The sequence below is a fragment of the Accipiter gentilis genome, chromosome 15, assembly GCF_929443795.1.
Source record: "Accipiter gentilis chromosome 15, bAccGen1.1, whole genome shotgun sequence".
Classification (NCBI taxonomy): domain Eukaryota; kingdom Metazoa; phylum Chordata; class Aves; order Accipitriformes; family Accipitridae; genus Astur; species Astur gentilis.
The window spans coordinates 20,109,070-20,123,138 of record NC_064894.1 but is presented as its reverse complement, the minus strand read 5'-3'; the positions used below and the strand labels follow the sequence as shown (position 1 = coordinate 20,123,138).

At 40.4% G+C, this 14,069-nt stretch overlaps 1 protein-coding gene across 4 annotated transcripts in view; it reads left to right on the top strand.

Annotated features, from left to right (window-relative positions):
- The window catches only part of BVES (blood vessel epicardial substance), a 31,317-nt gene that overhangs the window by 5,274 nt on the left and 11,974 nt on the right, over window positions 1-14,069 (top strand). For all 4 annotated transcript variants that reach the window (XR_007508218.1, XR_007508219.1, XM_049818077.1 and 1 more), the window contains exons 2-6: window positions 416-649; window positions 2,838-2,962; window positions 10,259-10,446; window positions 11,403-11,511; window positions 13,487-13,654. Coding sequence is in view for 2 of the 4 variants with exons in the window: in XM_049818077.1 (XP_049674034.1) it covers window positions 427-649; window positions 2,838-2,962; window positions 10,259-10,446; window positions 11,403-11,511; window positions 13,487-13,654 (813 nt within the window). In the remaining 2 variants the exon portion in view is untranslated. The remainder of the gene's footprint in view (window positions 1-415; window positions 650-2,837; window positions 2,963-10,258; window positions 10,447-11,402; window positions 11,512-13,486; window positions 13,655-14,069) is intronic.

Sequence of the window (14,069 nt, the reverse complement as noted above, 5' to 3'; positions counted from 1 at the left end):
CATTCCTTGTCCCCTTGTGCTGCTGGGGTGAGGAGAGAGAGAAGATTGGGAGTGAAGTTGTGCCTGGGAAGAAGGGAGGGGTGGGGGGAAGGTGTTTTAAGATTTGGTTTTTCTTTTCTCATGATCTTACTCTGATTTGATTGGTAATAAATTAAATTAATTTTCCCCAAGTCAAGTCTGTTTTGCTTGCAGCAGTAATTGCTGAGTGATCTATCCTTGTCCTTATCTCAACCCATGAGCCCTTTGTTATATTTTTCTCTCCCCTGTCCAGCTAAGGGGGGGAGTGATAGAGCAGCTTTGGGCACCTGGCATCCAGCCAGGGTCAGCCCACCACAGTATGTCTAATACATTTCAGTTTAATGCACAGTGATTTTTTTTTTTCTTCCCCACCCCCTCTCTCTCTCTCTTATTGCAGGACTCTTCAAGATGAATACTACAGCAATGAGCCCACTCACTGTTACTCCGCTAGGTTTTATTCCAGACTTAAAAAACGCCACACTTGTGCCTTTCAATGAGACTGCATGTGAAAACTGGAAAGAGATTCATCATCTTGTTTTTCATGTGGCAAACATTTGCTTTGCAGTTGGACTGGTTATTCCAACTACTCTGAATCTTCATATGATTTTTCTGCGAGGCCTGCTCACCATAGGTAGGAGAATTATTCTGGAGACATCTGCAACCTTCCTGTGACAGAAAGAGCAGTTCATGACCATTACAAAACTTTCTCCTGGTCCCTTCAGCTTATGGTGATATTCTAGCAGATATTCATCGTGGTTGTACTTTGCTGAAGGTGTTTTTGGTGTAAGTGAGGGTCTGTTCTGATGCCAACAGACCTTTTCTAGAAAGGTTATGTGTCTCTAGGCTCTTAAAACTTCCCAGAAATACAAGTTACATCTTCAAACCTGTGTAGATGTTGACTAGAAAACAAGTGGACCCCATTTACTTCAGACATGACTGGCTGCTTCAAGTTCATTTAAATTCCAAATCATAGTTAAGTCTATGGATCCTTAAGACCTTAATTTTAGTTTTCAAGTAAGTACATTGACTGATATGACTGCAAGAGGTAAGGTTTTCCTTGAGAAGCTTCATGTTGCCCTATGTGTTCTTTACATGTGGATTCAAACACATGGCATTTGTGGATCACCAGCATTATTTTCATTGCTGATTTAGAAGCATGGGCTTTTGATATGGAGTGCAGTCTGTTCTCCTGAAGTCAGTCATACTTCCTCCACCACTGTAGGCATCTTGGGATGCTAAAGTTTGACTTCAGAGGAAAAACTAAATTTGGTGTGCTCAAGACTAAGCAAGCATGGTTTCATTTGTAATACTTTTGCAGTCCCACAGCTATTTTAGAGCCCCAGTGCTTTGTGTGGGACAAGGCCTATGTGATCAAAGGAGATTGCAGTGTAAGAAAGATAAACCTGGGTGTATCACAACACAGACCATGCTTAAGTACTTTTAAAGGAGAATGCTTATTCATAAAACTGACCCATACTATTATATCATATAACTTGTATGGTTGAACTTACAATGATCTTGCCTTTTTTATAACCATTGTAGGAAAACTTATCAAAACAGACTGCACTGAAGACCAAGGGTCTGAGCATTGTAAGACTTTTTGTCTGTGTAGTTCTTGTTTTAAAAGCAATGGGAGCTCTGCACTTGCTGAGCCTGCCACTTTGGTCTGTAGGTGTTGTTGCACTCTGAAGAGATAGGGAATCGGAGTTTTTCAGGCTGAGGTGGCAGCTGGTAGCAAATTTATTGTGGGCAGCAGAAGTAACAAAGCCAGGTTCCTAGGGATCTGTCCCCTTTAACTCTGAACCTGCCACACCTCTGTGTGGCTCCACAATATCGGTCCTCTTCAACATTTCCAGGCCTCATATCCTCCCCTCCCTTGTAGTCTAATTAACCAGCTGATCAAGAGTCATCACATTGCGACTTTCCTGATCTGTACATAAGTGCTCCCTGGCCAAGCAGCAACCCAGACAGAATAGATAATACTGAGTTCATGAATTCAGCATCATCTTCAGGGAGAAAGGGACACTAATTTGGCACCTTCTCGTTGTTGTCTTTGCGTGGAACTTAAGGGAAAATATATGTGACCTCTACAGTCATCTCTATCAGATGGCAGGCTCACAGTTACCTGTGAGAGACACAATGATGCGTAATCTATCATTTGATAAGTATTGTCTTTATAGGCTAGAAATAGTATCCCTAATAATACAGAATGAATAATGACAATTGCTTTGAAAGGTAAGGCAAAGTAAAGCAAAAAAAAAGTGTAAGCATTTGAAATTTCCTCTTTGATGTCATAGAATAGAATTCAAGTTCCTGCTGTGACCTTGTCAAAAATGCAGTGATATTTTGTTTAGATTTTCAAAAGTATTTGGGTATGACTTTAAGATAACTTTTTTAGGCTCTTGTTTGTCTAATTAATGCAATACTAGTAATAGTTTTGTGAGTCACTTAATTATTTTTCTTTTTTACTTAAGATAGTGTTTCCCTATCTCATTTCTGCTTCATTTTAGTAACAGATCATCATGGGGCTGCAGCTTGCTGCTTTCCCCAGTCCTGATCTGAATTATTGTCACTCCAGTATTGCAGTCCCATGCAATAAGACTGGAGTCTGCTGTCAAGCTGCTCTCAGTGCCTGTTTGTAGCACTGTAGTGATTAGCTCTTCTACCAGTGCATGCATTGATCCACAGAGCCTAACTGTAGCAAAGCTTGTGGAATATATTGCTGTTCAGTGTAATTACCCCCAGTGGACACATTCTTGATGACTTTGTACAAATGTGTTCATTGTTCGGTGAAATTTAACTTTTTTTAATTTTTACAGGATGTGCATTGTTCATCATTTGGGCTACACTCTACCGTTGTGCCTTGGACATAATGATCTGGAATTCTGTGTTTTTGGTTGTCAACCTTTTACATTTCATATACCTACTGTATAAAAGAAGACCGGTATGTATAACAGATTAATTCCACAAGCAGTCTAGTAAGATGCAAGAAAAAGGAAGTTTTGCTTATGTTTGCTGGACAAACCAATGAATTACACAGCAGTTCTTGAATTAGACAGGAGTTCTTTTGGGCAAAGTCAGTTAGCTACTTCAAGAAGGATCCAGACCTTTATGGTCATCAAGTATGATCTGATGCAGTACATAATTATTTCCATGAAATCGATACTCTTGAAAAACGCTTTGACTTTACAAGTTAACTATTGGCAGGTTTTGGCTGTTCTGTTTGGTTTTGGTGGTAAGGAAGGGGTTACATTGTTTTTTCGCAAAAAGACCAGAAATGTTTTTTTGGAGTTTGTGTGTGGTTGTTTTTGTCATTTTCCCCACCCTCTCACCCACAAGAGTACATGCATACAGACCTCCTGAAATAAAATCCTACTAAGGTATTTAAAATTGTGTATTCTGGGACAGTAATTTTTTTTTTAATTAGGAGTTTGGGAGGGATCAAACTTTCCTATCTCACTTTTAAGTCTTGAACATCCTCTGTGGTGGGAAAGGAGACTGATATATGACAAGTGACCTAATAGACTGATATTTCAACACAAACAAATGCTGATGTCCACTTATAAATGACCTTCACACTCCTTGCTTTGCTAATAAGTGCTTTAGCCCATATGTTTTGTACTGCCACATTCCTTTTAAAAGTGTATGAAAGGCAAGTGAGATGCTAGTGCCCTTTTTGAACATCTGTGGGACTCAGAGATAAGCAGCAAATTTGAGTAAGGTGTGGGAAGACCAATATTAAGATGATCCTTCCTTTCATCCCATTTACTGAGTTTTGAGGGTCAGATCTAGGCATTTTCCAACTCCTTTTGCTGCCTTCAGAAGGATGCCTTGGGATAACTGTTTTCAGATGTAAGAATGTATTTGAAATACATAACAAAAATACAGGTTTCTTTGCCCTGCCTTCAGCTAAATGTATATATGATAGGAAATCTATTTTGTTAGTATTATTCATCCAGAAGTATATTCTGTTTCTGCAAAATGATTAGCAACCCACCCTTCTGGTGATATGTACACATCAAAAGTAGATAATCTTTAATATAATAATTGCTGTTATGTGCCAATAAAATATTAATGAAATGCAAAGTGTTCAAAATGTTAATATTACATTTTGTAGTCTCCAAAATCCAAGGCAGATAGTCTTATAATGTGACGATTACAGGTGTGTATATATATATATATATGGGGTTATATGATCAGCAGAATAACTGCCCAAAATCAGACACATTCTGGAAGTGTGTGACAGCTGGTAAAAAAAAAAACAAACTAACTAGCTGGAAGCAAGCTCTTCATCAAGTCAATGCAGCCTGTGCAAGAAAGCAGCTAGGAAACTAGCAACCTCTTCCTTTCCTGGCAAGGCAGCATAAAGCTTGACTTCTGTTTTGTCTAGAAGATAGCTTAAAACTAACTAGACTGATCTACTATTAGACATTTATAGATGTGTTGTAAGTATTTCTAGTGAGTTAAACTACTCTTGGAGAGTAATCTTCCCAGTTAAAGGGTAAGTTCCTCTTTAGTTTGTATTGCTAATGCTGTTACTTTAGCCTATTCAAACCATTCCCACCATCTTCAGGGTACAGCAGCATGATGAAACTGCATCGTATTTCTTCTAGTGAGCCATGGCCATGCTGTGCAATGCACTGCACAAAATAATGGTTGTGATAATGTAGAGCCAGTGAAGCCAGACTCTGCATGTTTGCCTCTGCAGTTAGATATCCTGTCCAGGTAGTCTGGTCTTTAATATGGGATGAGTTCATGTTACATCCTTTTTCTTAAGTGAAGTGGCCAAGTTGGCATGTTCTGCTTTCCCTCAACCCACCCACCAATTGAGCCTTTTAATATCATCTTGAGGCCTCTAGCCTTTATTCAAAAGGGACAGGGGGTGGCTAACAAAATCAGAAATTATTGCAAGAGGCAGGAGTGCACAGCTGATATAAATGCATTTTCCTAGAAAACCAAGCCTTAAAACTTATCTGTATTTTTAAAAGTGACAAGTTAACAATTAAGAGCTCTTTCAAAGAGCACAAATAATTATTTGTGGTCTCTACTTCTGTGACAGTAGCTTTACCTTATGAAATAGGAATTAGAAATGTCTTATCTCACTTCATTCATCTCTAGGATAAACATCTAGTTTAAGCTGGTTGTCCAGTGTGATTCAACCCACCCACCCAATATCTCTTTAAGATATGATAGTGCCATCCCTCTCCATTGGCTAGAGAGCAAACCTATACAACCTAGCTTTATATAGTCATAGGTGAGATGCACTTCATTGCTGCTCTCTAGCAGTATGAGGAAAAAAAATCAAATTTGTTCATACTAATCTAAACTGTAACACAATGGATAACTGAAGTCTGGCTTTCAAAAGATTTGTATTCCTACCACTGCAGACGTGGTCTGGAACTGTGGGTACTCATCTTCTCTGAAAACTGGCCTCTATATACCTAGTAAATTATGTGGATTTAAACAGTAGCTGAAATTATATGGAAATGGCATAATATTCAAAACAATATATGCATCTCTTTGTTACAGACTATGATCAACAAGCTTACTTGAAGTGATGCCTGGTAGTCACATGTGTCTTTTTAGCTGTCTTTCTGTTATCAACTTGAAGGCTGTTTTTAAGTGCTTTTCCTATAGAAAGCGAGAGAATGGAGAAAAAGAGAAAATAAATTCTTGAACTCATTTTGAATGAGATTTTTTTTGTCTACAACTATTGTATTGCCCATCTCAAAATCAATTTTATTTAGTCATCCTCACAAATGATGTTTTTAGGGAAAGAAAGGAATGGAAGAATAATTACAAGTTAGTCATATTACAAAATGAATAATTGATATGTTCAGATGTTAAATATTTATTTTATTAAATGGAGCATGCAAAATAGCAGTGAGTTTCTTTTCTGACCAGAAGATTATTTCTGTGGTTTTGACTCCTTGGAGCTTTACAGGTTTGGCTTTTTTAGTCTGAGTGGAAGCTGAGTCTAATCACTCTCTCCACAGAACTCTGACTTGGAGCTCTGGCAGCGTCCCAGAATATTTCAGCGACTGCTGAGCAAAACATTACACCTACCCGTATGGCTCATTTGGAATATGACCCACAAGCATGACTGGAGGAGCAGTCAGCTGTGCTTGTGAAGGGTGAATAGTCTGTTATGAGGGAGACCATCTAAAGTATGTCTATGCTGTCCAATGTGATCAATCTTTAAGAAAGTGATTATGCCTGCTTTCTCTTAAGTATCATACATTAGAGGAGGATCATGAAACCTGTATTATGTGCTAGTTAAGGGATTGCATTAACAGTCCCAGGCCAAATCCTGTGCCCATGTCTGTATGTGTTGTTTGAATTCAGGAGTCTTGGGAGCTACTTGGGTTCATCTGAGAAAGCAGTTTATCTTTCTTTGAGTTGCAGGGGTCATGTATAGAAAGAGGTGCAAAATAAATTAAGGCTGTTAAAAATGAGGGATTTCATGGAGAACCTGTTGGCAAAACACATGGTTGTTGAACTTTACACATATATGGAACATATTTTGAAATCAAACCTTTCAGGGCAATCTCCAACACAATAAAATTTTTCTGGCCAATTGAAATTTAATCCTTGTTTTGTCCATGTAGATGTTGTCTGAGGTGTTAAGAGTGGCATAAGGAACATACAGGAAATTAAAAACCTGGGTTTCACATAAATGTAGCTACTGGTGGACGATTTAATTAGTAATTGATACAGTGTGAAACCAGTGTAACTTCAGGGCAGGTGACATACTGGACATACGTATGTCCATGAGCCCTGATGGCATGCACACACAAGTGCTGATGTCACTGTGAGGCCACTCTTGATAATCTTTGAACAATTATAGTGATGTGAGGAGTGGAGGAAAGCAAATGCCACTTCTTTCTTCAAAAAGGGCAGGAGGGAGGACCCAGGGACCTGCAGGCTGGTCAGTCTCACCTCAATCCCTGAGATGGTGGTGGAATAGCTAATCGTGGAAGCCATTTCTATGCATGTGAGGGACAAGAAGGTGATCAGGAGTGGTCAGCATGATCCACCAAGGGGAATTCATGCTTAGCCAACCTGATAACTTTCTATGATAGATGAGAAGAGAGTGATGAATATTGTCTACCTTAATTTCAGTAAGGCTTTAAACACTATCTCCCCTAGAATCCTCCTAGAGAAGCAGTTGAAGTATGGGCTGGATGAGGACACAGTGAGATGGATTGAAAACTAGCTGAAGGCCTGGGCTGAGTGTGGTAATTGGGGGCGTGAAGTCTAGTTAAAGGTGTGTACTATATATACTAGTGCATACGCTAGCAGTATAACCTAAGGGTCAATGCTAGGCCCAGTCCTGTTTGACATCTTCCTTAATGATCTGGATGATGGGGCAGAGCGTAGCCTGATGACACAAGACTGGGAGGCATGGCTGATAGGCTAGAAGGTTGGGAAGCCATCCGGAGGGACCTCGGCAGACTGGAGAAACAGGCCAACAGGAACCTCGTGAAGCTCAACAAGAAGTGCAAAGTCCCACACCTGGGGAGGAACAACCCCATGCGCCAGCACATGCCGGGGACTCACCAGCTGGAAGGCAGCTTTGCAGAAAAGGACCTGCAGGTCCTGGTGGACAAGTTGAACCAGCAATGTGCTCTTGTGACAAAGAGAGGCAACAGTATCCTGGGCTCCATTAGGAAAAGCATTGCCAGCAGGTTGGGGGAGGTGGTCCTTCCCCTGTTCAGCACTGGTGAGACATATCTGGAGTGCTGTGTCCAGATCTGGGCTTTTCTGGTAGAAGAGAGGTCTGGACTTACTGAAGAAAGTCCAATGAAGGGCTGTGAAGATGATTAGGGACTGGAGCATCTCTCCTGTGAGGAGAGCCAGGACTGTTCAGCTTGGAGAAGAGAAGACTTGGGGGGGATCTTACCAATGTGTATAAATACCTGAAGGGAGGGTGCAAAGAGGATGGAACCAGGCTCTTTCCAGTGGTGCCTGGTGACAGGACAGGAGGCTCTGTCTGAACATCAGGGAACACTTTTTTACTGTGAGGGTGACCGAGCTCTGGCACTGCTTGCCCAGAGACGTTATGAGTCTCCATCCTTGGGAATATTCAAAAGCTGTCTGGATGTGGTCCTGCACAACCTTCCTCTAGGTGACCCTGCCTGAGCAGGGGATGGACCAGATGACTTTCAGAGGCCCCTTCCAACCTCAGCCATGCTAGGATTCTGTGACTTTATTGTTAATCTTGTCTGAATGCTTATATTCTAGCCCTCCTCTTTTCAATCCTGATGCCATTTCTGGGGCAGAGGTGAATTTATAGGAGGAGGCAGACGTGTTACAAAATTATGATGCAGTAATGAAATAGATCCATTTAAATGTTTTGAGGAGGCAGCAATTCACATTTTATTGAAGCTTATGTATGGAAGATCAAAAAAAATCAAAAAAACTTAATGCTTTAATACAGTTGTGGGTGGTAAATGTACGCAGATACTGTATACAAAGTTAACAGTAAGTTTAGCTATGTGTAAGGAAAAGGAAGTTTTCAGGAGCTCTTTCACAAGAATTTTACACGTTAAGTCCTTGGAAACAGGTATTGGTGTGTGTTTCACATGGAGCCTGCATAAAAATCTCAGTGGTTCATAAACTTGCTTTCAGTTTTCATGGTTTGAGGCTGTCTGGGTAAAAAGTGAAGTCTGCAGTTTTGGGATATCCTTTTGTTGGGCTTTTTTGGAAATTTAAAGGCTGAGAAGTCACAAAATGGTAACAGTAAGGCCACATAAGCAGCCTTCTTTCTCCTGTTTAGGAATTTACTAATGAACTGTATACTGTTTCTGTGAGATTAACCTGCCATCTCTACCCATGGGATTGTCACTTCCAGAGTGATTCCCATGGCATTCAGCAGCCGGTATGTGGGATGGACCACATCCAGTGGTTGAGGCTGTCTGTAGAATACTCCAAATATGGTTCCACAAATCTAGAACGTTTCTGCCTCCGCTCAATTTGTTCTATATTTAAATAAACTTGAAATGTAGCAAGACCTTCTCAATTTTCCAAAACCTTTTCGTTATGCTTGATTTACTGTTTTACGCACACATGTAATTCTTCTGAGAAGCTTAGGGAGGATTTTGATGTGGAATACATGTATCTCTTAGAGGGTAAAGACTAGTATTTTCACCCTAAAATGCTTTCCTGAGGAAGTAGTGGGTACCTGACAGTTTGAAGCCCTCATGGGCCTCAGACAGCCTGGGGCCTCCCATGGTCGTTCTGGATTCCCTACCTCCTCCAGCCACAAGGTGACTAGAAGTTTCTTGATTCCCACTGTTGGCTACCATCAGCTGAAAAGTGACTAGTGGACTCCTGTGCTGCGACCTTCTCTCCTCCCCTGTTTTTAATATTGAAATACAAAAAGATCTAGAAAACTCGCCTAAACTTGGCATATTCTCATTTGAAGTGGTGACTCTTTTTCTTCTTTCCTGCCTCTTTTCTTGGTTGCTTTTCCTTATTCTCTGTTCTATGTATATTTTATCTTTTCATTATCTGATGCTTACTGTTCTAATTTGTTTTCCTCCCAGCAAATATGCAGGCTTTGTTCAGGCTGCCTCTGCTTTCAGGGAGGCTGAGACACTGTCTCATTCCCTGCTGCCTTCATTCAGGAAAGACTTCTAGGCTTGGGATTTCAGCCAACATCCTTTCCCTCATTGCCGCTGCCTGAGTTTGGGTGGGCTTCTAGATGTGGGATGTTCAGCTGGCAATGTTTTTTGGTTTTTTCCTCCTTCATCACATGTTGTTTCAATATGATGGGTTTGTTTTTCAGGACTTGCTTTTCTACGGCAAGTAAGCTGAGAAGCTCAGGGATGAAAGGAGCTCCCAGGAGAGCCTGAGAGATGGCCAGAATGAGGTGTGCATGTGGTGTGAAAAATGCAGGCAACCTCATTTTTTTGTGTAATTTTGGCCCAAGCCCTATTTGCTGTTACATCAACAGAAGTCTCGGAAGACTCCTTGTGTCTGATTTAATGTGCCACTTGGATGGATCAGCATTCTAAAGCACCAGTGTGCTAGCCTGGCTAATTTTAGTAAGGTTTTGGTCACCCTGTCATAGGCAGTGTTTGTGGATAGATGTCACACATTTACCACTTTTTTCCTTGCCTAAACATAACAAAGACAAACATGTTCCTCAAATGTAGCAAGTAAAGCATGTGTGCAGTCTTACTCTTTTTTAAGTAATGCATCTGTGTTTATTATGTCTTTTGTTTTTGCATTCTAGATCAAGATAGAGAAGGAGCTTAGCAGCCTCTACAGGAGAATGTTTGAACCTCTCCATGTGCCTCCAGAGCTCTTCCAAAGACTGACTGGGCAATTCTGCAACATTCAGACTTTAAAGACAGGTCAAGCCTATGCTGCAGAAGATAAAACATCAGTTGATGACAGGCTAAGCATCCTGCTGAAGGGGAAGTAGGTTCTATAAAGCTTGGGGACAGTCTTATGCTTTGTGTGGTGGCTGAATAGATTAGAAAGTTGTTGGGGTTTTTGTTGGCTTTTTAAACGTTTTTGTTTGTAGCACATTATGGTCTATAGCCGAATAGTCTGTAGGGATAGACTATTTTGTGACACTGTTTTCAAATGGCAGTGATGTCTCTTACTGGCAGCATATTACGTCTCTACTGGTGTGTGTAGCTGCATGGATTTTAGTGGGACTTACATTTGTATAATATCAAAGGCAGTGTCTTCCAGAACAAGCAAGAGATTTGTTTGAGTCTTAGATATCTAAGTCTTCTTAGTGCATTCTCAGGTTTTAAGGTTTAAAAATATTGTGCATGAGGGAAGGAAAAAATATTCCTCCAGTAGACTTTAAACCAACAGGCCTATTGGAATTTATTCATTGTACATGTACATGCAAGCAGAGAGGGGCAGGTATAGTGCCCAGAGGCTGACAGGACCCAGGTGAGAAGGGGTAAAATAAATGCCTATGGTCAGGTTGTAATCTTGAAGCTCTTCCTAAGTTCTGGCCAATATTTTAACCAGTTTCTGTTGATAGCAACAGTCATGTCAGGCTTCATCATCTTTCTTTGAAGTCATTAGCTGCTCATTACTGCAAAGCTAGTTATGTAAAGGAAACCTGATTCTGTTCTGGCTGTATAGCATAACCCTGCAGACCTTTTTCACTTTGAATAGCAGTGTTTTGAGGATATGCACCATGCTCGGCAACTTGAATTGGCTGGCAGCCTGTTCCGCTTGGAAGCGATGGAGGTTTAGGCAGAAAACAGCGTAGCTCTGGGGCTGAAATTCCAGAAGATGAAAATATTTTTGCCTGTTGCCTACTGCTTTACGTTTGTCAATAATCATATCCAAATTTAGATTAATCAAACTCCATGACTTTAAAATGTTGTTTCATATATTTTTATTTCCAGAATGAAGGTGTCTTATCGAGGGCATTTTCTGCATAATATTTACCCCTGTGCCTTTATAGATTCTCCTGAATTTCGATCAACACAGATGAACAGGGGTGAGAAATTCCAGGTATACTTTGGTTTAAATGTCACTGGATATGAGCTGATGAGATTGTTAAAAGGCAGAGTAGGAATTTGATCAACAGTGAACTATTTGGCTTGCATTATTTTGCTAGCTTTCTAGTACTGGTGTTTCATGATGGACCACATCAAGGATAACTCTTAAAATTAAATGCTGCAAAACAGGATTATGATGGTGTTCACTGAGCAGTCTGGTATTTGCTATTCTGTTCTCTTTTACTGTTTCCTAGTGTATTTTGTGTTAAGAGATTATTCAGGACAAATAATTTAAGAGAGAGCTTTACTGGAAGAAGAGATGATGTAAGCAATCTCATCACTGGTTCAAAAACAGAAAAGGCAAAATAATTATTGTAATATTTGGTGTTACTAAAATGAAAGACTAAAAATTCAGGTACTAATAGTTTGAAACTGTTATTTATCTAAACATGGTAATGCTTCTGTCATTTTGAAAGTTGTTAAAGCAACATAAACTGAAAGAGATCACAGTATTTTGAATAAGAATATTCACACAGGGAACAATAAGGGTGTATGTCTCTAGCAGTGTAATTATGCTAGTACATTAAAGGATATATTATACCATAGCACGTGGAAAAAATTGCTGTTAGAGAAGGTTTTTTTCCCCATAGTACTGAAATGGCTATTTTGCTACCCTCCTACTTGATGTTCTTTAACTGGGTATGTGTAATAATGACCGGGCTGTGGCTGACTGGGTACATCCACACCGATACCCTGGCAGAAGGGGAGGGAAGGAGAGCAATGTAGACTCTAAAATCAGTGATTGATGTCATATGTTCCAGTCAAATACTAGGCTTAACGCCAAGGAGAGAGAATTGTCCAGATGTATTCGTTTTGCAGCAGTGAGGCATCCTGCAGCACGGCCGCCCTCTTGGCACAGCCTGTTTCTCTCGTAAGCGAGTGGATGCGAAGCGGTCCCTCTGAAGGGAAAAGGCTCATGCCTCAACTTCTGCCTGCCTTAAAAAGTGTTGTAATCTGGCACGGCGTACGTCCTTCACTCGTGAGTTCTGCTTGTTGCTGCCCTGTAAACACTCTCAGCGTTGCCATTGCGAGAGGACACGGATTCAATCTTAAGGACCCCATCTGCTGGCAACGCTGGCGAATTCTTCCTCAGCCTGTGTGCTTGTATTGCAGACGGTGAAGTTAAAATCCACGGATATGTGACTGTTTCCCATTTTTTCTTAGGCTTTATATATTTTTAATTTTTCAGGAGGTAATGTTAGCTTCTAATAGCAGAAAGCACCTGATTTCTTCGTAGATGCCTGCCTTTCCCTTGCAAAACAGGCCGTTGGGTATGAGCGAGCGGGGCAGGTTTCGGTGTGCCATTGCCCTCTGCCGGCACAGGGGCACGAACCTGGCGGGTCCATCCTCCCTGGAGGGTGTACAAGCTCCTCTGGAACTATCGGTCACTGAATTATCAGTAACTGAACAAACGGAGCCTTACCTCAACTGCTAGAAGGTGGTAGTTGTGCAATCAGCAGGGCTGACAGTGAAGAGAGAAAGATGAAAATATGTTTTTCAAAATCACTAAAAACCCTTTGATGGAGACCTTTGGATTATACCAGTTGTTCCTGTTTGGTGACAGTGACATAAAATAAAACCAAGTGACATGTAGGCATATTGGGGTGCAAGCAGTGTCATCACTGCAGGACTGACTTTATATGTAAATCTCTAACATAAATGCTTTTACAGTTTGGGAACTTATGAGAGATTTTCCCCTAGTATGTCCCCCCAGGTTTTCTGAAAAACAAACTGGCTGTGCTTATCAGTTAAAAATATGATGATAATAATAAATATCTGAGATGTTTTACATTCATAAATATCGCGTTCTAAGGGATACTGAAAAGTTTTTTGCCTTTAAGAGTTATTTTAACTGGAGGCACAAATAACATGGTATCACTTATTTTAAAGAAAAGAGAAGTGCTAATTCTGAGCATGTATTTTCTCAGGTCACCATTATCGCAGATGATAACTGCAAGTTCCTGTGCTGGTCCAGAGAAAGGCTGACTTACTTTCTGGAAACTGAGCCATTTCTTTATGAGATCTTTAAGTATCTTATTGGCAAAGATATTACAAATAAACTCTATTCATTGAATGACCCAACCTTAAATGACAAGGTAAGCAACTGAAATTTCATTTGGGAATTTTCTTCCCCCTCACAAATGTATTGTTACTTCAATTTTAAATCCTCTTAAAGCACCCTTTTTTTTTAACTTGCTGCTATCAGCTGCTGAATTCACACTCTTTGCCTTTTAGTGCCAAAGTGCAACGTTTTTGTCAGAAGCGATATTGGTTAAAGTTAGCACAGTAATGTGCAAGAAAGATGAATAACTGAGGTTCAGAAGTGATCAGTAGCACAAGTATTTCTAGCCAACTGGTAGGCATGATGGCCAGTAGCTAAAAAGGTGCTTCTCCCTGGATATCCTTTCTCATTAAAAATGGGTGCCTTTATACAAAGAAGCTTCAGGGTTTTTTTCTTAAAGAATTTGCTTGCTAGGGTCAAACAACTGGGTAACACTGATTGCCAAGAAT